Source organism: Electrophorus electricus, chromosome 8 (assembly GCF_013358815.1).
Source record: "Electrophorus electricus isolate fEleEle1 chromosome 8, fEleEle1.pri, whole genome shotgun sequence".
In the NCBI taxonomy this organism is placed as follows: Eukaryota; Metazoa; Chordata; class Actinopteri; order Gymnotiformes; family Gymnotidae; genus Electrophorus; species Electrophorus electricus.
The window spans coordinates 2,435,954-2,461,519 of record NC_049542.1 but is presented as its reverse complement, the minus strand read 5'-3'; the positions used below and the strand labels follow the sequence as shown (position 1 = coordinate 2,461,519).

Genomic DNA, 25,566 nt, shown 5'->3' with positions numbered 1-25,566 from the left:
GATCTACTGCCACCTCATGATTTACACAAGCGCTGGCCACAAAGATTTGGAAGTAGGTGGCTCTGAAAAACAGATTCATTGAGCTGCTGTAATGGCCAGTTTCACATGGCAGTAAAGTTCATTATGGGAAATTAAAAGAGGAGAAAGATTTTTTTTCAGCCTTGAATGATTTGAGGCTTAAATGAGAAAGCTACGCTATTTTAATCAGGTACACATACATTGTAAATTGTGTATGACTGACTACAAGGTCATATAGTTCTGATTAAAAAAGGAATGACTGATTGTACCTAAATACAGAAAATCAATATTATCTATAAAAATTACCAATATATGACCACCAATTAACAGAGTATTTGATTTGACAGCCTCAGAGGAGAAATGCACAGTAGTATTTAGTGCTTTAGTTTTGGATGGCTGCTGGAGTCTGGTTCAAGACTTTCATTTCCTGTAGCTGTCCCATAACACTGTTATACTCTTCCTGCCACACGGCGTCTGAGAGAGACGATGGATCAATCTCCAGGAACGCATAGGCATCCTTGGACTGTATTTTGAATATTTCAGCAGCTTTACCACAGGAACCACCAAAATTTGACCAAATCTGTAAAAGAGATACAAAAACCATTTGGACAACTGTTCTGACTTACATAATGAACAATAGATTCCACAATATACTTATCAAGCATTACTCTAATGTGCAGTGTTTTTGAATTTTAAAAAATGTCATTGTATATTGTAATTTTACTTTACTGTAACTGTTTCATATATCAGTTACCTCTGAAGCCTTTTGGATTGAATTCACAAATTCTTCTTTAAGTTCAGGTTCATCAACAAGATCTTCATTAACAAATGTCTTTTTCTGCATGACACCCAACATACTGTGCACCTTTTGCCAGAAGTTTTTGATCTGAATCAGAATGTTCTGGATTTTAGTCAGATATCGCTGGACCTCGTTCAGGTGGACAGGGCTGGGTATAGAGCCTGGTACACACAAACAGAAACACAGACTGCTTATTTAAACCAACAATGAGTACAGGACAGGAAAATTGTGCAGTGTTTTGCTATGGAAGTGTTTTCAGAGCTCTGTGTACTTTTGTATTCTTAAAAATAGATTGTTTACAGTCTCATTTACTAATGTACATGTGTGGAGATGAACTGGTCCAGTAACACTACACACAGAACCCATGAGCTTATTCAAAAAACTGTTAACAGACAGACAAGCATACATAACCAAAAACAGTCATCCAGCAGACATCACCCAATCATCACTCACCCTTGTCGATTTTTACTTTGGCCAGTTTCATCTGTAAGTCAATCTGCTGGACCTCAATGCTCCACTGTTGGTTCATCAGAGCCGTCTTTTGAGAGGTGAGCTGATTCAGCTGGTTTTCAAGAGCTTTGATTTTTGCAGCAGCAGCGGGGGATGTTGCGGCATCGTAAATGGACTTGACGATTGGCCCAATGAACGGCACAATCGCAGCGAAGATTCCGAGGCCTGAGCTTTTGCTTGTCACGTCCCTTACATAACTCTCAAGTTCCAGGTTTTTGGCATCTATCTTCCTTTTGGTGTCTTCAAGCTCGTTCCTAACTCCGGCAAGCTTTTCTTCAAGGGTCTTTATAGCTCCCTCCATTTCCTGAACTTCCTTGGAAAGCTGCTCAGACTTGGCCTCAGTGTTTGCCTTTTCAGTGATGATGTCACTGGTAGTTGTGGCCACATCTTCGTTGTGTTGAACATAGCTAAATATTAAAAGTGTGAAAATAGTCAACATTCATTTACTTTGTGTGTCTGTAGGTTGAGAAGATTCCAGGTATTTGTTATCAGTCTATGTCACTGTGTCATTAAAGCTGCACTAGGTAACATTTGTTTGTTAAAATTGAAAGAAGTCACATTACTAAGCCAAGAGGAAAAACCTTCTGCTAAAATATAGTGTCTTTCTGCAAGTCACCCTATAAAGCATGAAATATTCATTCAGATTCTGAACTGTTGGGGCGGATTTGGCAAGTGTTTTCTGAACCACATCAGATGTTTTTATGAATTAACGAATCACACGCACAGGATCAAAAACAAGGTCCGGCTCGATTGGCCGTTTCCCTGAGTAATGTTACAGGGGGCGTGGCTCACAGTTCTGATATACCTGTGCATGTGTACAGTGCTGAAAGTCAGTGAATTGAAGGATAGAGATACTGCCTCATATGGAGACATCAGAACGGCAACCCCAGTCATCCTCTGCAGCATTACCCGCATGTGACTCCTACACATTGTGTTGACTTTTCAGGGGTGTCAACAGCCTGCAGGGGTTCAGGAATGTTGGTTTATTTTTGATTGCTGAACAGGTACATTATGTTGGTGGTTTGCTAGCTAGCAAGCAAACAAGCAATTTGTTATTGATTAGGAATTTATTGTTATCTTGTGTATTGTACAAGGTAAATGTTAAGCTGTTTTAGCTATGTAGCCAATGTTAGCTGGCAAATTCGCTAATATTATTATATAATCACTTTGCTGACAGTGTCTTTTTTGTTTCAGAGTTTGTCCTCTTATGTCTGAACAAGGAAAACCTTTAATCTCTCAGATTATCTCCAGTGCTACCATCTCTCTCCTTTCATGTATGCAACTATAGCTTTAAATTAAACTTGTCTAACATTATGCCTGTGCTACCAGGCTGTAGCGTATCTGTTGGATGATTACAAGAGTAAGTTACATAATTCACTTACATCCTGAGAGAGCATTCCAGAGAGATCTGATCAAATTCTCTGTGAACACTCCTTCAACATGAATGCACTCGCAATCATCAGATAAATTCACTTGGGCAAATGGAAGGCAGCACAACCCACTTTACAAAATGCTCATGATTCATGCGGTTGCATACTTCCACCAGAGTGGTCGCCAATTCTAAAAATCTACATAGTGCAGCTTTAAAGTACTACATATCAATCTTCACATCAGCACAGGCGTCACAGACACCAGAATAAAACTGAAATTGAAGAACTCTAAAAGCTAATAATTATTTAACTTTCAAACTATTAATCTGACATGCATTTCTCTACTAACAGAACAGCACTGCTTCACACCATTTCTATACATCATGGTGATCTAGGCTGCAAAAAATACATGTTGTTACCTTTGCACCATCTTGTCCGCATCTGCAATAAGTTCATCAATCCAGGTTCTTGCTTTTTCCAGGTACCTTACCGCCAGTGTTGGTTTGTTTTTTTCAATAGCATGTATCAGCATTGGAAACAGTGATGAAACCAGGGTCTGACTGATGCCCATACACTGTGGTGGAAGGAATAACATAAGATATGCAGAATGTAATTTAACATTTACCTCCCACCTTATATGACCTTTGCTGCTGCTGTTCCTCCATGTGATGGACATATTGGCTACAACACAGTTACTGAGCTCATTAAGGATTCAGAGATATTTATGGTGATGTGATTACAAACATCTCACTTCCTGAATTCCATATTGGTTCTGTGGTACTTGAGCAGGTCTGATTACTGAAGATCATCACGGTTTCTGTTCTAGAGCGTCAGTTACTGAGGCAGTAGAGTAGCAGCTTGTATTATGACTCTCTTGTAAAACATTTTAACTGTTTAACTGTTTACTGGTGTACTGTGAAGCACTGAGGTGAATAGTTTATTGAAGTGGTGAAATAATTTGATTATACTGATTGGTTAAACCTTTTTCCTTAATGTACTCTAACACTGTGTGACCTTGTAGCTGTAGTACTTTTAACTCTTTGTCTAGATTGATCATATAAGAATACACAGCAGATCACATCAATCTCCTAATAACATGAAGAATTTACACGGAACCATCAACCCCATCTGCCTCACCTAATGAGGTGGGGATTATCACTCCACCTGTTATGATAATCAACCCCAAGAGGAAGGAGTTTATAGACTTTTGACCAAGCCAGAGGGTCTGTCTCATCTTACACAACTCTTTCTCCTGATATGTAAAAGCAAACTTCCAGCTAACAGAGAACATGCTCTGATTACATGCTCTTCAAATATAGAAACAGATGCTATTATGTTACAAAACCTCTACTACTGAACATCTGTCAGTTGTGATCTTCATTTATTTCATTTTTCTTCCATTGATCATATGTTATGCAAGTGAATTGATGATGTTACTGTCTCCAAGACCATCACCACATGCCCCAACCAGAAGCCATGGATGCCTGCTGAGGTGCGCATGCTACTGAGCACCCGTGACTCAGCCTTTAGAACAGGTGACAGAAAGGCTCTCAGAAAAGCGAGAGCCAAACTGTCATGTGCGATCAGGGAAGCAAAGCGTGCACACGCACAGAGGATCCATGGACACTTCAAAGACACGGGTGACACACGGCGCATGTGGGAGGGCATTCAGGCCATTACTAACTACAGGAAAACATCACCTTCCTGTGACAGTGATGCCACCCTCCCAGATGCACTGAATGACTTCTATGCACGGTTTGAAGCGCAGAACAACGTTGCAGCAGAAAAGCCCATCCCTCCGCAAAACGACCAGGTGCTGTGCCTGACGGCGGCTGATGTGAGGTGTACTCTGCGTGGAGTTAACCCATGGAAAGCTGCTGGACCAGACAACATCCCAGGTCGTGTGCTCAAAGAATGTGCTGACCAGCTTGCAGATGTCCTGACAGACATCTTCTATATCTCTCTGAGCTGCGCCATGGTCCCAACATGCTTCAAGATCACCACCATCGTCCCCGTGCCTAAGAAGCCCGTGGTGTTGTGTCTCAACGACTACCGTCCCATTGCACTCACATCCATCATCACGAAGTGCTTCGAGAGACTTGTCATGAGACACATCAAGACCCAGCTTCCCCCTTCTCTGGACCCCCTGCAGTTCGCGCACCGCTCCAACCGCTCTACAGATGATGCCATCTCTACCACACTTCATCTGGCACTCACACACCTGGATAAAAAGGGCACCTATGTAAGAATGCTGTTCATAGACTTCAGTTCAGCATTCAACACCATTGTTCCTCAGCATCTGATTGGAAAGTTGAGCTTACTGGGCTTGAACACCTCCCTCTGTAACTGGATCCTGGATTTCTTGACTGGTAGACCTCACTCAGTCAGTCCGGATTGGGAGCAGCACTTGCAACACCACCACACTGAGTACTGGTGCTCCCCAGGGCAGCGTACTCAGCCCTCTGCTGTTCACACTGCTGACTCATGACTGTGCAGCGATGCACAGTTCGAATCACATCATCAAGTTCGCCGCTGACACGACCGTGGTGGGTCTCATCAACAAAGACAACGAGTCAGCATACAGAGAGGAGGTGCAAGAACTGGTGAACTGGTGTAAGGCCAACAACCTGTATCTGAATGTTGACAAGATAAAAGAAATGGTTGTTGACTTCAGGAGAGCAAGGCAAGATCACTCCCCGCTTACCATCAACGGCTCCTCAGTGGAGATCATCAAGAACATCAAGTTCCTTGGTGTTCACTTAGCGGAGAACCTCACCTGAACCCTGAACACCAGTTCCACCACCAAGAGAGCCCAGCAACATCTTTACTTCCTTCGGAAGCTGAGGGAAGCCCATCTCCCATCACCCATCCTCACTACCTTCTACAGAGATACTGTAGAAAGCATTCTGAGCAGCTGCATCATTACCTGGTTTGGGAACTGCACCGCCTTTGACCGCAAGACCCTCCAGAGAATAGTGAGAACAGCTGAGAAGATCATTGGGGTCTCTCTTCCCTCCATCACGAACATCTACATAACACGCTGCATCCGGAAAGCCACCAACATTGTGAAAGACCCCACACACCCCTCACATGAACTGTTCACCCTTTTGCCATCTGGAAGAAGGTACCGCAGCATCCAGTCCCGCACCTCCAGACTGTGCAACAGCTTCTTCCCAGAAGCCATTAGACTCCTGAACACTGGCTAACTACAATTCCAATTCAGATTCCAAAATCGGCACTTTTATACATGCTTATACACAGTCACACACACATACACACACACACACACACACACACATACGCACTCACACACACACATACATACATACATATCTATACACACACTCACACATTGTTTTGCATCGGACTAGTGCTGAAGTCAAACCTCACACAAATAAACTATGCACTCCTGTTGCAGTCTTGCACATTATCCTACTTGCTGCTAGAGTACTGTACTAAACCAGCACTGCACTCTGAACTGTTCTGGCTGCTACTGGTGACTGCTATGTTCAGGGTAGCATGTCACTGATTGATATGCACAACTAGCTTTACATATGCCCAGTACTGCACTAAATAATTGCACTGTCTACTCATTTTGTATTTGTCCTGTTCTGTATTTATTATTGCTTATTTAATGTTTATTTAATGACATTTTTGCACTATATTGGACTGTTTGCACTTGTGTAGCATGTTGTCTGTTGCACTGTTGTTTCATGTTGCACTATGGTCCTGGAGGAACACTGTCTCATTTTTGTTGTGTATTTGTATATAGCTGAAATGACAATAAAACCTCTTTGAATTTGAACTTTGAACTTGAACTTTTAAAATAAACTGTTTGTGTTATTTTAAGGATTTGGATTTCAATCTGGAATTAAATTTTTTTTTCCAAACGGGAAGGCTATAATTTTATTTAATGTGTCATTATGACAGTGAGAAAGTCCTTTTGAAATAATCACATTTGTTCTATGGAGCAAAAGAAATTGTACAAAATAAATCGTTTTGTATTTTTAATATTTGGTTTGTTCATTTTATATATTTAGTTAATCAGCTATTTAAATCTATTGGATATTTCATTACATTTTCTTTAGTGTTTTAGAGGTCACTGATTCAGTTCCTGGACAGGTTGGTTCCAGAGTTCTGACTTTATTTTGTTATTCTGAAAATGTAGCGTTCTACTAATAAGAATGCTTTCAGTTGGTTATATTTCTCTTTTAAGGCTAATGTTAATTATGGTGGCATGTAGTTTTGAATATCGCTTTATATTAATTTGCAAAATAATTTATTAACACATTTTCTAATAAGAAAACTTAAAACTTTCAGTTTGATATGTTTTTGCTATGTCTGATATTTTAAGGTGAAGTGTTGCTGTAAGTTCATTAGAATATCCATTCTGTTCATCAAATCTGTTATTATAACTTTGGATTCCAGTGTTTTACACAATACAGTCATTGATTGTTATGAATTAATTCTAAATAATTTTTTTCCTGACGGACAGAAACGACCAGAGATCTCACCCTACATTGACACCATACCTTCAGCAGAAGAGCTTCAGAGGATCCAAAGAGAAGTTGGGTTTCCACAGCACGCTTCCTGAGGAGCCTCTCCAAGTTTGGAAACTTAGCCAGACACAGGTAGGAGATGTGGTACAGCAGGGATATCTGCTTAGAAGTTGGGAGAAGCTCCTCTGTGAATCCTGGACTCCATACGGAGTTGGTTGGCACAAGTTCTGTGATTCAGTTAAAACATATTTGAATGAAACATGTGGTCAAACAACCATGCTGGTATAATGTCTAAACCTTCTCATGTCCTAAAGAATTGGAAAAAGTACAATCAATCACTCTGAAGAAAATAATAACTTAAAGCTTGCCTTTGCTGTTAGCCATTGTATGTAAGACCAGGGAAGACTTGTAAACTGTGTTATCCTATAATTCAGTAAAAGAGATTAGAATGATATCATCAAACAGAACAACTGGACTATGTTTTGGTTCGTGAACCTAAAATAAAAAATGTGCAAATACTAAGAAGGGAACCTTACCTGTAACTCTTTGTACGTCTTGCTGGTTGAGTGTGTTGAGGTCTCACTGGAGAACCTTTATACCATGCACACCCCGCCTCTTACACAGAAAGAAATTGCTGTCAAAAGTCTGTCAAGATGAGGCAAGAAAAGAGAAAAGACATGTTCGAACAAAACTCTACTGGAATGTTCATAATGCTCATGTTGAACAGTCATTGCATAATCAGTGTTGTTGCATATGGGGTGATTCCTGTCTGAAGATATAAAGTCAAGGTAGAACTTTTTTCCTTAAATGAAAAGCATTTTTTATTTTAAAAAAGAAATGTGTAATATTGTGTTATTTGCCTTTGGGTTAATATAAGAAATACACCAGAAATGTTATCCTTAATAAATTTGATCCATTTCCTAAAAATAATACAATCATCCACTTTGCACCATTGTAGATTTTATGACATTATTGACTTTCCACATTCAACTGAAAATTGTGAAGTTCATATCTGTATATCCCACAAAATCCTGAAGTGCAATGCCTTGTGTCTGGAGATGTTCCCTAGACACGGACATTTAAAACAGGACACTCATTCTCTGGGAGGAAGTGAGGGCATTGCTAAAGGAATTACACAAAAGCAACTCCCTGTCCTTTTATTTTTGTAAAGAAGACACTTTTCCTTTCAATTTAAAAAAAGGAATAATAAATGAACATAGGATGTAATTTAATTGACTTTTAAGGAGTGTTTTCCATTGTGACCTTTTCAAAATCAAACAGTAATATGCATGTAATGAAATGGAATTTGGAATTTAATGCAGTTTGTATAAAAAAATCGTAAATGATATCAGGAAAGTAATAATGTGACGGCAAGAACAGCCCTTTTATCAGGAAGCAGACTTGACAGATGCTCACCAAACTCGAATGCAAAGCACTGGAGGGAGGCAACTGTGGGACTGAAATATGTAACAGGAAATGTGAAATAGGTGAAGGGCATAACTATTAATAAATAAATATGAAAGTGTAAGTGGAATGACTAATAATAAACAAATATTAAAGTGTAAAGGGAATGACTAATAATCAGGTGATTGTGATGGGAGAATTGAACGTGGATGACCTTTCGTGGATGGTTGGATAATTGGTGACTAAATTCTCACTGGCCACTTAATTAGAAACACCTACTGGTTAATACAATGTAGGTGTTTGTAATAAAGTTGCCAGTCAGTGTATGCATATACATATATATTGTTGAACGTAAAACTTAAAAATGTGCAAACACTATGAAGTGAAAGTTACCTGTAAGGTTTTGTGCTTCTTGGTGGTGCAGTGTGTTGAGTCCTCACTGGAAGACTTTTATACTGTGTGTCCTTCACATCTTACATGACCAGAAATTAAAAGTCTCTGTTAAAGTCCTTATCAGATAAAGTTCTGAAGAAAAAACCAAGGCAAAGCAAAGGCAACCTGCTCTTTGAAGTTTGATTAGTCTCAGATGCACTTGTTACTGTCAAAGTGGCATCAAAAGAAAACATTTTGAAGAGTTTTGCTTGTGCAGTTAGTGTTGGGCTGTCGAGCTGATGCAGGTCGCCTGAAGCACAAGAACAGTTTACGCTGTGCATTTTCTCAGGATTCTTTAACAGTTAATCTGGTTTGGTCTTAAACTGGCTCTCTTGGTGCATAAATTCTGCTCTTCATTTAAAAATCAAAGTGTCTATTATGATTTCTACATTGCAACTATATTTCCTTGATTCATAGTGGGCAGTGAAGTCAGGCCAGTCTACCTTCTATAGGCCTAGTTAACCTTAATGTCCAGGTGGCAGGTTAACTGTGAATAGCAGGGATGTATGCAATGATCATTCGATATAGGTGATAAAGTGTTAGTGCTTTTACCAGTGCCTGGTTCAACCCTTCAGACCCGTTTTTCTGGTCCATATGTAGTTCAACAGAAACCCACAAATTATGTTGTGAGATCGAAGACGTAAATCTCGTGTTTGTCACATAAATATGTTAAAGCCATATGCTGATCGTAATGCTGAGTTGAAGGTTACTGCCACTGCTACTGTAGCTCATTCTTCGCCCTTTCCGAATTCAACCACTGTAATGTCAGATTACATTCCAGAACAAGGTGGTCTTAGTTTGGGTAGAAACAGCATTCCTACTGCCAGATTACCAAATTCAGAAGCATTGAAACAATTGTCTACTAAGTTATCATATTTATCTTTAATGGCTCAGTCTGATCTCTTCGCATTCATTGACTGGTACCCTTCTCTTTTTGTTGATGTACCTACCCGTACATCGGTTTTAGAGCATGATATTGATGTACAAGGTCATTCGCCAATTAAACAGCATCCCTATCGTGTGAGCTCTCAGAAACGATTGTTGCTGAATAAAGAGACTTAATATTTGTTGGCAAATAATCTTGCTAAGCCCAGTAGTAGTTCCTGGTGCTCACCATGTCTGTTAGTAACAAAGTTTGACGGTACTTTCATTTTTTGCATGGAATACCGGAAAGTGAATACCGTTACAGTACCGGATTAATTCCCTCTCCCCAGAATGGAAGATTTTGTAGATAGAGTGGGTTCTGCAAAGTTTGTCAGCAAATTAGATTTACTTAAAGGTTATTGGCAGGTCCCTCTTACTGATCGTGCATCAGAGATCTCCACTTTTGCTACACCGGATACCTTTCTGCAATACACGCCTTTTGGATTGCGTAATGCCCCTGCTACCTTCCAAAGGCTTATGACTATTATTTTGAAAGGTGTATTAAATTGCGAAACTTATCTCGATGACCTTGTTGTATATTCAGATACATGGCAACAGCATTTGAGGAAACTGGAGACTGTATTCTCTAGGTTGCGAGGTGCTTCGTTAGTCTTAAAGTGTGAATTTGGGAAAACCGTGATTAGCTACCTTGGAAAAATGGTGGGTCATGGACAGGTGCGTCCCTTGGATGCTAAGGTACAAGCCATCAAAAGTGTTCCGGTTCCTAGGACAAAACGGGACCTACGTCGGGGATGACTTTTGGGGATGGCTGGCTACTACCGTTGCTTCTGTAAAAACCTTTCAGATGTTGTCTTAACGTCGACTCCTACAGGAGGATTCAGCTGGTATTGACCACCCTGTTTGTTATTTTTCAAGAAGTTTGTAAAACATCACTTAGCTTATAGTACCATTGAGAAAGAAACCCCTGTACTGCTTTTTGCTCTGCAACACTTTGAAGTTTATCTTGATGGTAGTTCAGATCTAATCACTGTTTATACTGATCCTAATCCTTTGGTGTTTTTGAACCAGATGTGTAACTCTAACCACGACTCATGCGATGGTCAATATAATACAGGGATTTCCTCTCAAGATAGTTCATAAAAAAGGTTTAGAGAATGTGATTGCTGACAACTAGTTGAGAATTTAAGGTATGCTGGAGTCTGTTTTTTTTTTTCCCCTACAGGTCTCACACATAATGGGGTGGGGGGTTACACTCCTGGAGTGCTGCAGTGTGCTCCTGGTCAAGTTCGGGATTTGTGGCTGTCTGTGCACCTTGTTGCTGGTCCCGCCCATCGTTGAGTGATTGCTGTGATTGCTGTGGCTTATATAAGGACCCTGCTGCTGGAAAACGACGGTGGCTTGCCCAAGCTCATTCTTGAATTGGTGCACTGCTGTATGATTTGTGAGTTTGTAATCTTTGCTGTGCTTACCTTGTCTTGTGATACCCCTAGTTAGCTTGTGTTTGCGTATGTGTAGATCTGTATGTGAGCATTCCCTGTGTTTTGCTTATTATTGTGATCCCTGTGATAGATGAAAGGTTTTTGTGTATGTTTATATGTATAATTGCTGATTGTAGGGAGTGGTGCCAGTTTGTTTGGGTTCGGGGTTATTGTCTGTTTATTGTCAGGGAGTTAGTGTAGGATTGTATTTTATTTTTGTCCTGTAAAGTGTAGTTAGTTGTGGTGCTTCTTTTGGTAGTGTGGGTTTTGTTTGTTGTGTTGGCAATTAGCCACTCCTATATATATTAGTGTGTGTGTGTGTTCACCATTGAAATACACAAAATTTCACCTCGTCTGCCAGTTCAGTCCAGTGATTAATCATTCCACATGCCATCCTGCTACCAATATTTTCACAGTGCTGTTGCGACCTCACCACCTAGAGAGAGTCATAACACAAGGCTAAACTCCTGCTGAACCTGATCCAGACTAAGTAAGGAAGTAGTGGCGAAACAAGCAGGCCTTGTGATGGTGGATAAGATGCAGAAAACAGAAGTGCTAATAGATGTGACGGTGCCAAGTGATGGAAACATCTAAAGAAGGAAAATGAGGAGTGAGAAAATACCAGTGACTGAAAAAAGAAACAGATTGTGGAGGGTTAACACCAAGAATGTCCCAGTGTAACTTTATTTATCCTTTTTTAATCAATCTTAACTTTATTTTTGATAGTCCATTTAAATTTGAGGATCAACTTAGCACTGTTGTCAATTGCTCAACATCCAGCCTTTGCAATACTCCTTCGCAAAACAGGAACCTGCTTGTCCAAACGCGTCTGTTGCACCATCCATATGTTGAAATATTGTCTCCTTGGTATGTAAGTCATTACAGCCACAGGCCCATCTCCATGGAGATGTAAAGTATGACAAGACAGGTAACCTAGTAAGGGATGGAATGTGGCCCTTTCATAGTGTTTAGATTCCTTTTTTGTTCTGTGTTTGTATTTATGTGAAATAGAATTAGAAACATTTCCGAAATGAAGGACACCACACTACAAATATAATAGCAGAGCGATACCTGGTGCAGGTGATAAACCCAAAGTAAACAGCTTGCTTATTTAAAAACAGAACAGATCACAAAGATCTTCCACAGTGGGCAGGGATGTTCTCTAAACTTCCAGAGATTGAATGTTTGATTCATGGGCTTCCTAACAGAGAAACTAACACATTTTCTTACATCCATGTTAATACTATAAAACCCCCCAATTCTTTGACCTTGATATTGCAGAACACTGCATAATACTTAAATGTGAAAATTATTTCATTGGAATCAGTTTATTACTCTATTAGCTATGTCATAAATTTTATTCTTTGACTGTTTACATTTATCTGACTCTTTTATCCAAAGCAACTTACAATTATATAAGAATACAACTTAACAATTGAGGGTCTTGCTCAGGGGCCCAACAGTGGTGGAGCTTGAACCAGCAACCTTCCGATTACAAGTCAAGTACCATAACCGCTGAGCTACCATTACCCACTGTTGTTGTTACTCAATCTAAATAACTCTTACAGTTTCGCTTATATTTATAGTTTTTTGGTCAGTTCTCATTGCCACTGAATACGTCTTTTATCACAAAGGTGTCTTGTCATGTTTTATCATCTAACAATTAATTATGTGAACACAGAAACTTGTGGCAAGTTGAACTAAAGGACTCTTTGACTAACTTGATCAACACACTGTTTAAGTTTAAATTAAAAATAATAAAACCCTCTAAAATGAAACAAAAAGAAACATCTATATTTTCCAATGCCCAGCAGTATGTTTGACCTTTGACCCAGGAGATCTTGTAGTAACCAATGCAAAGCCATGAAAACACACACAGTGTGATCACTTTGTCAGGCTGCCCTACCCAACAGCTGCACCAAACAGGCTGACAACCGTATTACAGTCAGCATTTCATACACAAAATTCCAACAACCTTGAGATTTCTTTTTGTACTTTGACTTCTCCCTACAATTTCCTTTCAGTGCTTAGGAGAAAAGTGTAAGCAACACAATGCTGCTGTTTCAGTCTTCAGTTTCTGATTAAAATATAGTTGACAATCAGATTCTATTTACTTAAAACACAAAGAGGACATGATCAGACTGCCGTTTGTTTCTCTGATGGGCTGATGAGTGGTACAGACTGACACGATTGTCCTCAAATTATATCCTAGCATGTCTCTCTCTAGTCCACAGAGGTTGGAGTTAAGACACAGGCCAGATGCATGAAAGGAAGAACCAGGAGACACAATGACAGAAATGAGTAAAAGCCCTCCATGTATTAAAAGACCAAATGTAGAACAGTGTAGCAATCACAGATGGAATATGCATCAAATACCATATGTGCAATGGTGGAATACATTATATGATTTCACTGGATATTCTGAGAGACCGAATGTCCATTCATACATACAATATGTTTTACTATTGTAGTTGCCTTCCTTAGATATAACTGTTGATATATAGGGTATTAAAATAATGTGTGGAATTCGAGATTCGGGATAAACTGACTGTCCCACTAAATCTCTATACACTAAATAAATGTGGGTACATATAAACTAAAGGCTGATTAATTCAGGGAGTACTCTAATGAACTGACAGAACAAATTTTATTGCAATTTGGCCAAGCTGTTACTGCCATGTTAGTGCAGTCTTGTAGGGCAAAGGGCTGAGTGAGGTTAACCAAACACTAAATCTATGCAGGTCATCACAGGTTACTCACATGGAGCCCAAAGTTCACAACACACACACAGAGTGAGAGAGAGCATTTCAGCTGTGGGATGAGCCATGTCATCGCTGGCTGTGCTCCTGAAACACGTACCGGCCTGGTTCCTCTGTGGTGGAGTTTTTCTACCGGTGACTCTTCTTTTTCTGCTGGTGATTGCTCACCTGAGATGGAAACTCCAGGAAGGTACCAAACGCAACACATCAACACTTATTCTAACGTGTGTGTGTACGTGTGTGTGTGTGTGTGTGTGTGTGTGTGTGTGTGTGTGTGTGTGTGTGTGTGTGTGTGTGTGTATAGTAGTAGTAAGAGTAGTAGTAAGTCTGTACTTTTACCAAACTACTATGGGCGGAAAATGGCTTTAGTAATGACTAGCACAGCCTTGGCTAGGTGTCACCCAAGTGATTAAAACTGAATACAAGCTGTTTAATAGTCACCACGTGTCATATTGTAGGTTTGAATGTCCACAAATTAAAGATCTCGGTCTGCTTCAACAGTCTTTAACTATGTTCTACTGAGAGAGAGAGAGAGAGAGAGAGAGAGAGAGAGAGAGAGAGAGAGAGAGAGAGAGAGAAAGAGAGAGAGAGAGAGAGAGAGAGAGAGAGAGAGAGATGTAATGTATAGAAATTGTGTGTCCATGTCCATTTTTGTCTTAGTGGAGGTGGAGATGTCTGTACTTCAAGACCCACGTGAGGCAGCACACCAGCTGTTCTGCAGGCCCAGACACAGACCAGTGGAGAGGAAGCACCCCTGCCCCACTCACACACCCACGCAGAGGCCCAGACACAGACCAGTGGAGAGGAAGCAGCCCTGCACCACTCACACACCCACGCAGAGGCCCAGACACAGACCAGTGGAGAGGAAGCACCCCTGTGCCACTCACACACCCACGCAGAGGCCCAGACACAGACCAGTGGAGAGGAAGCACCCCTGCAAATGAGTGACTGCATTGCACTTATTACATTATACCTACTTCAGTGTAAGTTACTTTTGGGTATGAAATACTATGAAGCCTATTTTGGTGTTTTAATGTTTGGTAGGCCATCCAAGGCTGATCTAAGCTTTCTAAGAGTTTATGAACAGATAGCAGTCAGAAGAGGATAGATTTAGTGTGTTTGGTTCCTCCCCCTTTGAATCTTGATGCCTCTCAAGGTTTCTTCCTCCTGCTCTAGGGAGTTTTTAATTGTCACTGTCACCCTTGGTTTGCTGACTGGGGGTTTGGACTTGGACATTTGTAAAGCTGCTTTGTGACATCTGTTGTAAAAAGTGCTATATAAATAAATTTGATTTGATAGTTAAGTGCAGGAAGTGAAAAACATGATTTGACTGATGTGTTGTAATTCTTACTCAAAGTAACTCACAAACAAGGTAAAGTGTTCCACAGGTCTATATAATATGCACGAGAGAGAGAGCATGTGAAGCTAGGTGAAGTTAGCGCTCAGCGCCGAGCACCTCTGAGACTGCTGCAAGTGCGCTCTCTGGTGGAGCAGCAGCAGAACTGCAGGGATTCCCCAGACCAGAGAAACAGGCTTTACTCAAAAACAGACGTGAGGTCCTTTTCTAAACTCTACAGGGTTATACAGTGGAAAAAGAAGGAGGAGTGGAGAAGAGCTGGGGGGGGAGGGAGGGAGGGAGAGAGAGAGAGAGAGAGAGAGAGAGAGAGAGAGAGACAGACAGACAGACAGACAGACACACAGACAGACACACACAGACACAGAACACAACACACAAAGAGAGTGTGTGAAAGATGTGTGTGAGTGAGTGAGAGGTAGGTGTACTTCCATCAGATAGAGCAAAGACCAAACTAAAAGACAAAGGTAAAGGATATTCAGACAAAGAGACTGTGTCTCTAACAGCCACTAGTGTAATGCTGATGTCCATGTGCAGTGAAAGCATACAGCTGTGAAGAAGTCCCAGTATGAGCCAGACACTAGGTTAGATTAGCAGGTCCCTCAAACATGCACGCGTTGTTTGAATATTCTGAATCTTCTGTAGCGCTGCACAGCTGAGAACACAGAGCACCACGCACTGTCCAGACGGCTTTCACTGTCTCTGTGATGAGGTCTCCTGTCTCATGTAGGACTCCACTGATCTTTTCAACCAGAATGACTCCGGATGGTGACTCTGTAATTCTTGTTAACGTTAACCTGCAATAAAGGATTGACCAGCAGTTCTCTTCTATTAATTCTGAAGTCTGCATCATCATTTTCTATTTGAATGATTAATTTTAAAACTAGCTGACTGGGGATTTAGGAACGACATTTATCGGTGGCCCGTACTACGGGAACTTTGTCTGTGGACCCACACTGTTATCAGCACAAACTGACAGATCACCTAAAAACTGCATTGTTCTGTGTGTGATGGCTGAAATTGACAGAAGCGCACGTTTTGAAGGTAAGATGATGCCTTTTAAAAGTTCTGCATAGTTGGAAATTTCAGACTTTTGTTCAGCGAGTTTTGTAGTGGTTGGGTCTCGGGATCATAGAAAGTGCGGACTGAGTGTTGGTGAATGAGAATAGATTGTTAACGTTATAAAAACAATTAAAAGGAGTAACAGTGCACAAAAATGAAAGTGAGACCTTATGCAAACTTAAATGATTGTGTGTGAAAAAAATCTGTATGACAAATAACTATGAAAAAGCCATCCTATAAAAATTTTAAAAAGTAATAGCAAACACCAGCTTGATAAAAAACATACAACTATGAGATGAACAACTGCTCAGAGAGAGATACATACAAAAGAGCTCAGAGTAAAAAGGCAAAAGCACACAAAGAGATAAATGTTAAATGTAGTTGATTGTGTTTGTCTAAAGTGTTCACCTAAGTGTTTGTCGTTTTGTTTGTCTAAAGTGAAGTTAAAAGCGAATTAGGTCATCTAAACGGCTTAGAATTCTTGGTTTTGAAGAACATATGAAAAATACTTATGCATAGTAATTTATTGATTGAAACACTGGGAACTCAAACTCATATCAGACTTTGGCTATTGAGCGAGTGACATACCTTAAATAACGCGGAAAACCGCTTTTCTTCACTTGAGGAAAAAGAAAAGCTATTGCTACCAATGTTTAACTTGTTGTTATCTAGCCATTTATCATTAAGGGCAATATTAGGTTTGGAACTTTTGCCATGGGGGCAGGTGAACCGCTGCCAACTCCAGCAAACAGGTGATGAGCAAACAAATCCAACAAGGAGCAGAAAAAAGAGTTGACCTTTAATGACCTTATAAAATGCAAAAACATTTTGTGAGGCTGTGAGGCCGTAACAAGGAAAAAGAAGGAGAAATGGCTAATGTAATGGAAGTTGTGAAAAAGTGAGCAGCAGCAAAACAAACAGAAGCACAAATGGAAGGGGTTTTCAGTGTATTTTACAGAGCTTATCATTCATAAACAAACAATCATACTGGTGCAACTGTCTTCAGGAGTGATGCAAGCCAAAATAGCAAACAAAACCCAGACTAATTAAATAAAACTACACACTAACTAATCATAACAACACAACTCCCTAACTCCCTAACACAAAAACAGAAACAAAACAAACGGCCAACAAAAATAGCAGTCACTCCCTACCACTAGTGTCCAACACCAAAATACCAAACAAACGATATTTACACAATCTATATATATGTATATATACACAACTGCCGAAGCAGGAAGGGCGAAGCCAAAGACGAAGTCCAAAAATGAGGAAACACTCACTCACTCACTCACTCATTCATTCATTCATTCACACACTCTCTCTCTCTCTCTCTCTCTCCTGGGAGGGGCCTTTAAATAGCCAACACAGTTGGTTGGGAAAGCCGGCAAGGAAAGGGGCGGAGTCTCAATCAGGGTGGAAATCCTGGCAGTGGATCTGGAGCACACACACACATCCATCTTTCCGTAACACATATGTGACAGGAATTATGTGGAATCCATTCTAAATCCACTCTTATTCGTTATATAAGTCTAAACAGTGGTTTGAATGTTTTTTATATCTTTTTTATAGATTTGGTCAGCTTTTGGTGGTTTCTGTTATAAAGTCGCTAAAATATTCACAATACAGTGAAAAGAGGCCTATCTGTTCTGGGAGATCAATCCATCATCCCTCAGAGGCCGTGTGGCAGAAAGAGTCTGACAGTTTTATGGAACAGCTAAGGAAAACAAAAGTTTTGGACCAGACTTCAGCAACCATCCAACACTAATACACTAAATGCTACTTTGCATTTCCCCTGTGAGGCTGTCAAATCAAATAAACTGTTAATTGGTGGTGGACATGATCAGTCAAGACATTAAAGTTTAACTTGGACACATGAAATTGACTAATGGTCAAAATAACAAAACAGTTACAGAAATTTCAGACCACAAATAATGCAAAGAAAACAAGCTCATAATCATTTATAAACAACACAGTACTAATATTTCAACTTAGGATGAGTCAACAAATCAATATTTGGTGGAATAACCCTGATTTTTAATCACAGCTTTCATGTGTCTTGGCATGCTTTCCACTAGTCTTTCACATTGCTGTTGGGTAACTTTATGCTACTCCTGGCACAGAAATTCCAGGAGCTCGGTTTTGTTTGATGGCTTGTGATCATCCTTCTTCCTCTTGATCACATTCCAGAGGTTTTCATTGGGGTTCAGGTCTGGAGATTGGGCTGGCCATGATAGGATCTTGATTTGGTGGTCTCTCATCCACACTTTGATTGGCCTGGCTGTGTGACATGGAGCATTGTCCTGTTGAAAAAAACAACCATTACAGTTGGGGAACATTGTCAAAGCAGAAGGAAGCAAGTTTTCTTCCTGCACAGTTTTGTAAGTTGCTTGATTCATGCGTCCTTCACAAAGACAAAGCTGCCCGATTCCAGCCTGGCTGAAACACCTCCAGATCATCACCAATCCTGCACCAAATTTCACAGTGGGTGTGAGATACTCTGGCTTGTAGGCCTCTCCAGGTCTCCGTCTAACCATTACACGACCAGGTGTTGGATAAAGCTTAAAATTGCACTCATTGGAGAAGATGACCGTATTCCAGTCCTCTACGGTCCAGTCGTAATGGTCTTTTACTAACTTCAGTCTGGTTCTTCTTTGCTTCTCATTGATGAAGGGCTTTTTTCTAGCTTTGCACAACTTCAGCCCTGCCTCCAGAAACCTGTTTCTCACCGTCCTCGCTGTGCAATTCACCCCAGCTGTTGCATGCCACTTTTTGTAGGTCACTTGACATCATTAAGTGACATTTGAATGAGGTGGCGATCATCACAGTCGGTAGATAGTCGAGGCTGCAAGTGCGGGTTAGGAAAGTGTTCTATTCGGCGCGAACAGACACAGGAAAACAGCAGCGGTGCAGCAGTTAGTGATTCGGGTGTTTTCTTTTTAACGTGACCCGATCCCGGGGCTGGTATGGAGTCGAGTTTGTTTAAGGTGCTGATGTATTTGTTTTATAGGCAACTTGGGAGCAGCTTGCATCCTGAATGAAAGGAGGGCGGTGGGAAAAGTAAAAACGTTTTGAGCGGGTGAACGCAATTTTGGTAAAAATGGAGTATGATGTAATGTGTTTTGTTTGTTGATTTTGTGCTTACTTTGTCGTGATGTGGGATAATCTGTTGTGTATTTTGTGTGCAGGGAGCTGAGTCACGTTTTTGTTCCCACTATGAGTATTTCCTGATTCTGAGTTTTTCAGTAATGTAAGGTTTTATTGGGTGTGGTGTGGAAATATTTATCAGGAATTGTACTGATGAAGTGATTCATGTACGTGTGATGGTGACCACGTTAAAAGTCATTGAAGCCATTTGTGCTTAAACTCAGAACCAGATTTTCCACTCATTGTGTGTTTTAGTGTTATGGTTTTTAAATTGTATTAAACTTGTGTGACCTGGTACTGGTGGTGTTGCTGTTTTTTTTTTTAAAAAAAGGTGATACCTGTTGCACATACACAGATGGAATTTGCATAAAATACTGTTTAATGGTGGAACTCTCCCAAAAAGGCAACTTCTGTTCTTAAAGACTCAAGGTAATCTTTCACTGGGTATTTTGTGTTATTTTCATGTTATGTGGCTTCATGTGACCTGTCATACTACAGTTGTCATAGCAACACCAGGTCTGTTTACAACACTACTACATTAGTTGGAGCACTTGGAGCTGTTGCGTCTATATGCTCCTGGATCTCCTCACACATGATCTACTGCCACCTCATGATTTACACAAGCGCTGGCCACAAAGATTTGGAAGTAGGTGGCTCTGAAAAACAGATTCATTGAGCTGCTGTAATGGCCAGTTTCACATGGCAGTAAAGTTCATTATGGGAAATTAAAAGAGGAGAAAGATTTTTTTTTTCAGCCTTGAATGATTTGAGGCTTAAATGAGAAAGCTACGCTATTTTAATCAGGTACACATACATTGTAAATTGTGTATGACTGACTACAAGGTCATATAGTTCTGATTAAAAAAGGAATGACTGATTGTACCTAAATACAGAAAATCAATATTATCTATAAAAATTACCAATATATGACCACCAATTAACAGAGTATTTGATTTGACAGCCTCAGAGGAGAAATGCACAGTAGTATTTAGTGCTTTAGTTTTGGATGGCTGCTGGAGTCTGGTTCAAGACTTTCATTTCCTGTAGCTGTCCCATAACACTGTTATACTCTTCCTGCCACACGGCGTCTGAGAGAGACGATGGATCAATCTCCAGGAACGCATAGGCATCCTTGGACTGTATTTTGAATATTTCAGCAGCTTTACCACAGGAACCACCAAAATTTGACCAAATCTGTAAAAGAGATACAAAAACCATTTGGACAACTGTTCTGACTTACATAATGAACAATAGATTCCACACTATACTTATCAAGCATTACTCTAATGTGCAGTGTTTTGAATTTAAAAAAATGTCATTGTATATTGTAATTTTACTTTATTGTAACTGTTTCATATATCAGTTACCTCTGAAGCCTTTTGGATTGAATTCACAAATTCTTCTTTAAGTTCAGGTTCATCAACAAGATCTTCATTAATAAATGTCTTTTGCTGCATGACACCCAACAGACTGTGCACCTTTTCCCAGAAGTTTTTGATCTGAATCAGAATGTTCTGGATTTTAGTCAGATATCGCTGGACCTCGTTCAGGTGGACAGGGCTGGGTATAGAGCCTGGTACACACAAACAGAAACAGACTGCTTATTTAAACCAACAATGAGTACAGGACAGGAAAATTGTGCAGTGTTTTGCTATGGAAGTGTTTTCAGAGCTCTGTGTACTTTTGTATTCTTAAAATAGATTGTTTACAGTCTTATTTACTAATATACATGTGTGGAGATGAACTGGTCCAGTAACACTACACACAGAACCCATGAGCTTATTCAAAAAACTGTTAACAGACAGACAAGCATACATAACCAAAAACAGTCATCCAGCAGACATCACCAATCATCACTCACCCTTGTCGATTTTTACTTTGGCCAGTTTCATCTGTAAGTCAATCTGCTGGACCTCAATGCTCCACTGTTGGTTCATCAGAGCCGTCTTTTGAGAGGTGAGCTGATTCAGCTGGTTTTCAAGAGCTTTGATTTTTGCAGCAGCAGCGGGGGATGTTGCGGCATCGTAAATGGACTTGACGATTGGCCCAATGAACGGCACAATCGCAGCGAAGATTCCGAGGCTTGAGCTTTTGCTTGTCATGTCCCTTACATAACTCTCAAGTTCCAGGTTTTTGGCATCTGTCTTCAAGCTCGTTCCTAACTCCGGCAAGCTTTTCTTCAAGGGTCTTTATAGCTCCCTCCATTTCCTGAACTTCCTGGGAAAGCTTCTCAGACTTGGCCTCAGTGTTTGCCTTTTCAGTGATGATGTCACTGGTAGTTGTGGCCACGTCTCCGTTGTGTTGAACATAGCTAAATATTAAAAGTGTGAAAATAGTCAACATTCATTTACTTTGTGTGTCTGTAGGTTGAGAAGATTCCAACTATTTATCAATCTATGTCACTGTGTCATTAAAGCTGCACTAGGTAACATTTGTTTGTTAAAATTGAAAGAAGTCACATTACTAAACCAAGAGGAAAAACCTTTTGCTAAAATATAGTGTCTTTCTGCGAGTCACCCTATAAAGCATGAAATATTCATTCAGATTCAGAACTGTTGGATCAGATTTGGCAAGAGTTTTCTGAACCACATCAGATGTCTTTATGAATTAACATCACACGCACAGGATCAAAAACAAGGTCCAGCTCGATTGGCCGTTTCCCTGAGTAATGTTACAGGGGGCGTGGCTCACAGTTCTGATATACCTGTGCATGTGTACAGTGCTGAAAGTCAGTGAATTGAAGGATAGAGATACTGCCTCATATGGAGACATCAGAACGGCAACCCCAGTCATCCTCTGCAGCATTACCCGCATGTGACTCCTACACATTGTGTTGACTTTTCAGGGGTGGCAACAGCCTGCAGGGGTTCAGGAATATTGGTCTATTTTTGATTGCTGAACAGGTATATTATGTTGGTGCTTTGCTAGCTAGCAAGCAAACAAGCAATTTATTATTGATTTGGAATTTAATGTTATCTTGTGTATTGTACAAGGTAAATGTTAAGCTGTTTTAGCTATGTAGCCAATGTTAGCTGGCAAATTCGCTAATATTATTATATAATCACTTTGCTGACAGTGTCTTTTTTGTTTCAGAGTTTGTCCTCTTATGTCTGAACAATGTCTCTCAAATTATTTCCAGTGCTACCATCTCTCTCATTTCATGTATGCAATGATAACTTTAAATGAAACTTGGCTAACATTTCACCTGTGCTACCAGGCTGTCGCGTACCTGCTGGGTGATTACAAGAGTAAGTTAGATAATGCACTTACATCCTGACAGAGCATTCCAGAGAGATCTGATCAAATTCTCTGTGAACACTCCTTCAACATGAATGCTCTCGCAATCATTAGATAAATTCACTTGGGGAAATGGAAGGCAGCACAACCCACTTTACAAAATGTTCATGATTCATGCGGTTGCATACTTCCACCAGAGTGGTCGCCAACTCTAAAAATCTACATAGTGTAGCTTTAAAGTACAACATATCAATCTTCACATCAGCACAGGCATCACAGACACAAGAATAAAACTGAAATTGAGGAACTCTAAAAGCTAATAATTATTTAACTTTCAAACTATTAATCTGACATGCATTTCTCTACTAACAGAACAGCACTGCTTCACACCATTTCTATACATCATGGTGATCTAGGCTGCAAAAAATACATGTTGTTACCGTTGCACCATCTTGTCCACATCTGCAATAAGTTCACCAATCCAGGTTCTTGCTTTTTCCAGGTACCTTACCGCCAGTGTTGGTTTGTTTTTTTCAATAGCATGTATCAGCATTGGAAACAGTGATGAAACCAGTGTCTGACTGGTGCCCATACACTGTGGTGGAAGGAATAACATAAGATATGCAGAATGTAATTTAACATTTACCTCCCACCTTATATGCCTTTTGCTGCTGCTGTTCCTCCATGTGATGGACATATTGGCTACAACCCAGTTACTGAGCTCATTAAGGATTCAGAGACATTTATGGTGATGTGATTACAAACATCTCACCTCCTACCTTCCAAATTGGTTCTGTGGTACTTGAGCAGGTCTGATTACTGAAGATCATCACGGTTTCTGTTCTAGAGCGTCAGTTACTGAGGCAGTAGAGTAGCAGCTTTTATTATGTCTCTCTTGTAAAACATTTTAACTTGAGGTGGACTGTGAAGCACTGAGGTGCATAGTTTATTAAAGTGGTGAAATAATTTGATTATACTGATTGGTTAAACCTTTTTCCTTAATGTACTCTGACACTGTGTGACCTTGTAGCTGTAGTAATTTTAACTCTTTGTCTAGATTGATCATATAAGAATAAGTACACAGCAGATCACATCAATCTCCTAATAACATGAAGAATTTACACGGAACCATCAACCCCATCTGCCTCACCTAATGAGGTGGGGATTATCACTCCACCTGTTATGATAATCAGCCCCAAGAGGAAGGAGTTTATAGACTTTTGACCAAGGCAGAGGGTCTGTCTCATCTTACACCACTCTTTCTCCTGTTTTGTAAAAGCAGACTTCCAGCTAACAGAGAACATGCTCTGATTACATGCTCTTCAAATATAGAAACAGATGCTATTATGTTACAAAACCTCTACTACTGAACATCTGTCATAATTGTGATCTTCATTTACTTTGTTTTTCTTCCATTGATAACACTTTTAAAATAAACTGTCAGTTTAAGGATTTTTATTTCAATCTGTAATTACATTTTTTTTTTCCCCAAATGAGAAGGCCATAATTTTATTTAATGTGTCATTATGGCAATGAGAAAGTCCTTTTGAAATAATCAAATTTGTTCTATGGAGCAAAAGAGATTGTACAAAATAAATCGATTTATAACTTTGGATTCCAGTGTTTTACACAATACAGTCATTGATTGTTATTAATTCATTATAAATTATTTTCTTCCTGACAGACAGAAACGACCAGAGATCTCACCCTACACTGACTCCATACCTTCAGCAGAAGAGCTTCAGAGGATCCAAAGAGAAGTTGGGTTTCCACAGCACGCTTCCTGAGGAGCCTCTCCAAGTTTGGAAACTTAGCCAGACACAGGTAGGAGATGTGGTACAGCAGGGATATCTGCTTAGAAGTTGGGAGAAGCTCCTCTGTGAATCCTGGACTCCATATGGAGTTGGTTGGCACAAGTTCTGTGAATCGGTTAAAACATTTGAATGAAACATGTGGTCAACCACCCATGCTGGTATAATGTTTAAAACGTCTCATGTCCTAAAGAATTGGAAAAAGTACAATCAATCACTCTGAAAAAAATAATAAATTAAAACTTGCCTTTGCTGTTAGCCATTGTATGTAAGACCAGGTAAGACTTGTATACAGTGTTATCCTATAATTCAGTAAAAGAGATTAGAATGAGATCATCAAACAGAACAACTGGACTATGTTTTGGTTCGTGAACCTAAAATAAAAAATGTGCAAATACTAAGAAGGGAACCTTACCTGTAACTCTTTGTACGTCTTGCTGGTTGAGTGTGTTGAGGTCTCACTGGAGAACCTTTATACCACGCACACCCCGCCTCTTGCACAGAAAGAAATTGCTGTCAAAGATCTGAGGAAATCCAAGACAAGGTGATGAAAGATAAAGAAAAAGGAAGTTTCTCTATAAAACTCTACTTTCTCCAAACTTCTGTACATTTGCATTACATTTCTGTACTTGGAAAAGGCACATCTTTGTCTGAATAGTTAACTGGAATGTTGATAATGCTCATATTGAATGACTGCATAATCAGTGTTGTTGGGTAGGTGTGGTTCCTGGCTGAAGACATAAAGCCAAGGTAGAACTTTTTGGCTTAAGTGAAAAGCATTTTTTATTTTAATAATGTGTA

General features: G+C 39.9%; 1 protein-coding gene across 2 annotated transcripts; it reads right to left on the bottom strand.

The window, feature by feature from the left end:
* Window positions 1-25,226, bottom strand: LOC118241929. 2 transcript variants are annotated; one of them, XM_035529492.1, is made up of 7 exons: window positions 25,181-25,226; window positions 25,013-25,067; window positions 7,230-7,423; window positions 3,117-3,271; window positions 1,271-1,734; window positions 773-978; window positions 1-598 (listed from the first exon to the last, which is right to left on the bottom strand). In XM_035529492.1, the coding sequence occupies exons 2-7, from the start codon at window positions 25,026-25,028 to the stop codon at window positions 401-403; spliced, it is 1,233 nt and encodes a 410-aa protein (XP_035385385.1). In that variant the 5' UTR covers window positions 25,029-25,067; window positions 25,181-25,226; the 3' UTR covers window positions 1-400. The 2 variants fall into 2 exon arrangements, with proteins under 2 accessions (XP_035385385.1, XP_035385384.1); XM_035529491.1 differs by lacking the exons at window positions 25,013-25,067; window positions 25,181-25,226 and adding exons at window positions 7,565-7,619; window positions 7,733-7,809.
* Window positions 25,227-25,566: the final 340 nt, after the last annotated feature.

Excerpts from the sequence above, each read along its gene's own strand:
- LOC118241929 (XM_035529492.1), bottom strand. Across the intron at positions 979-1,270 it reads CAAAGTAAAAATCGACAAGG|GCTCTATACCCAGCCCTGTC; the intron begins GTGAGTGATGAT and ends TGTGTGTACCAG. Across the intron at positions 599-772 it reads CAATCCAAAAGGCTTCAGAG|ATTTGGTCAAATTTTGGTGG; the intron begins GTAACTGATATA and ends TCTCTTTTACAG.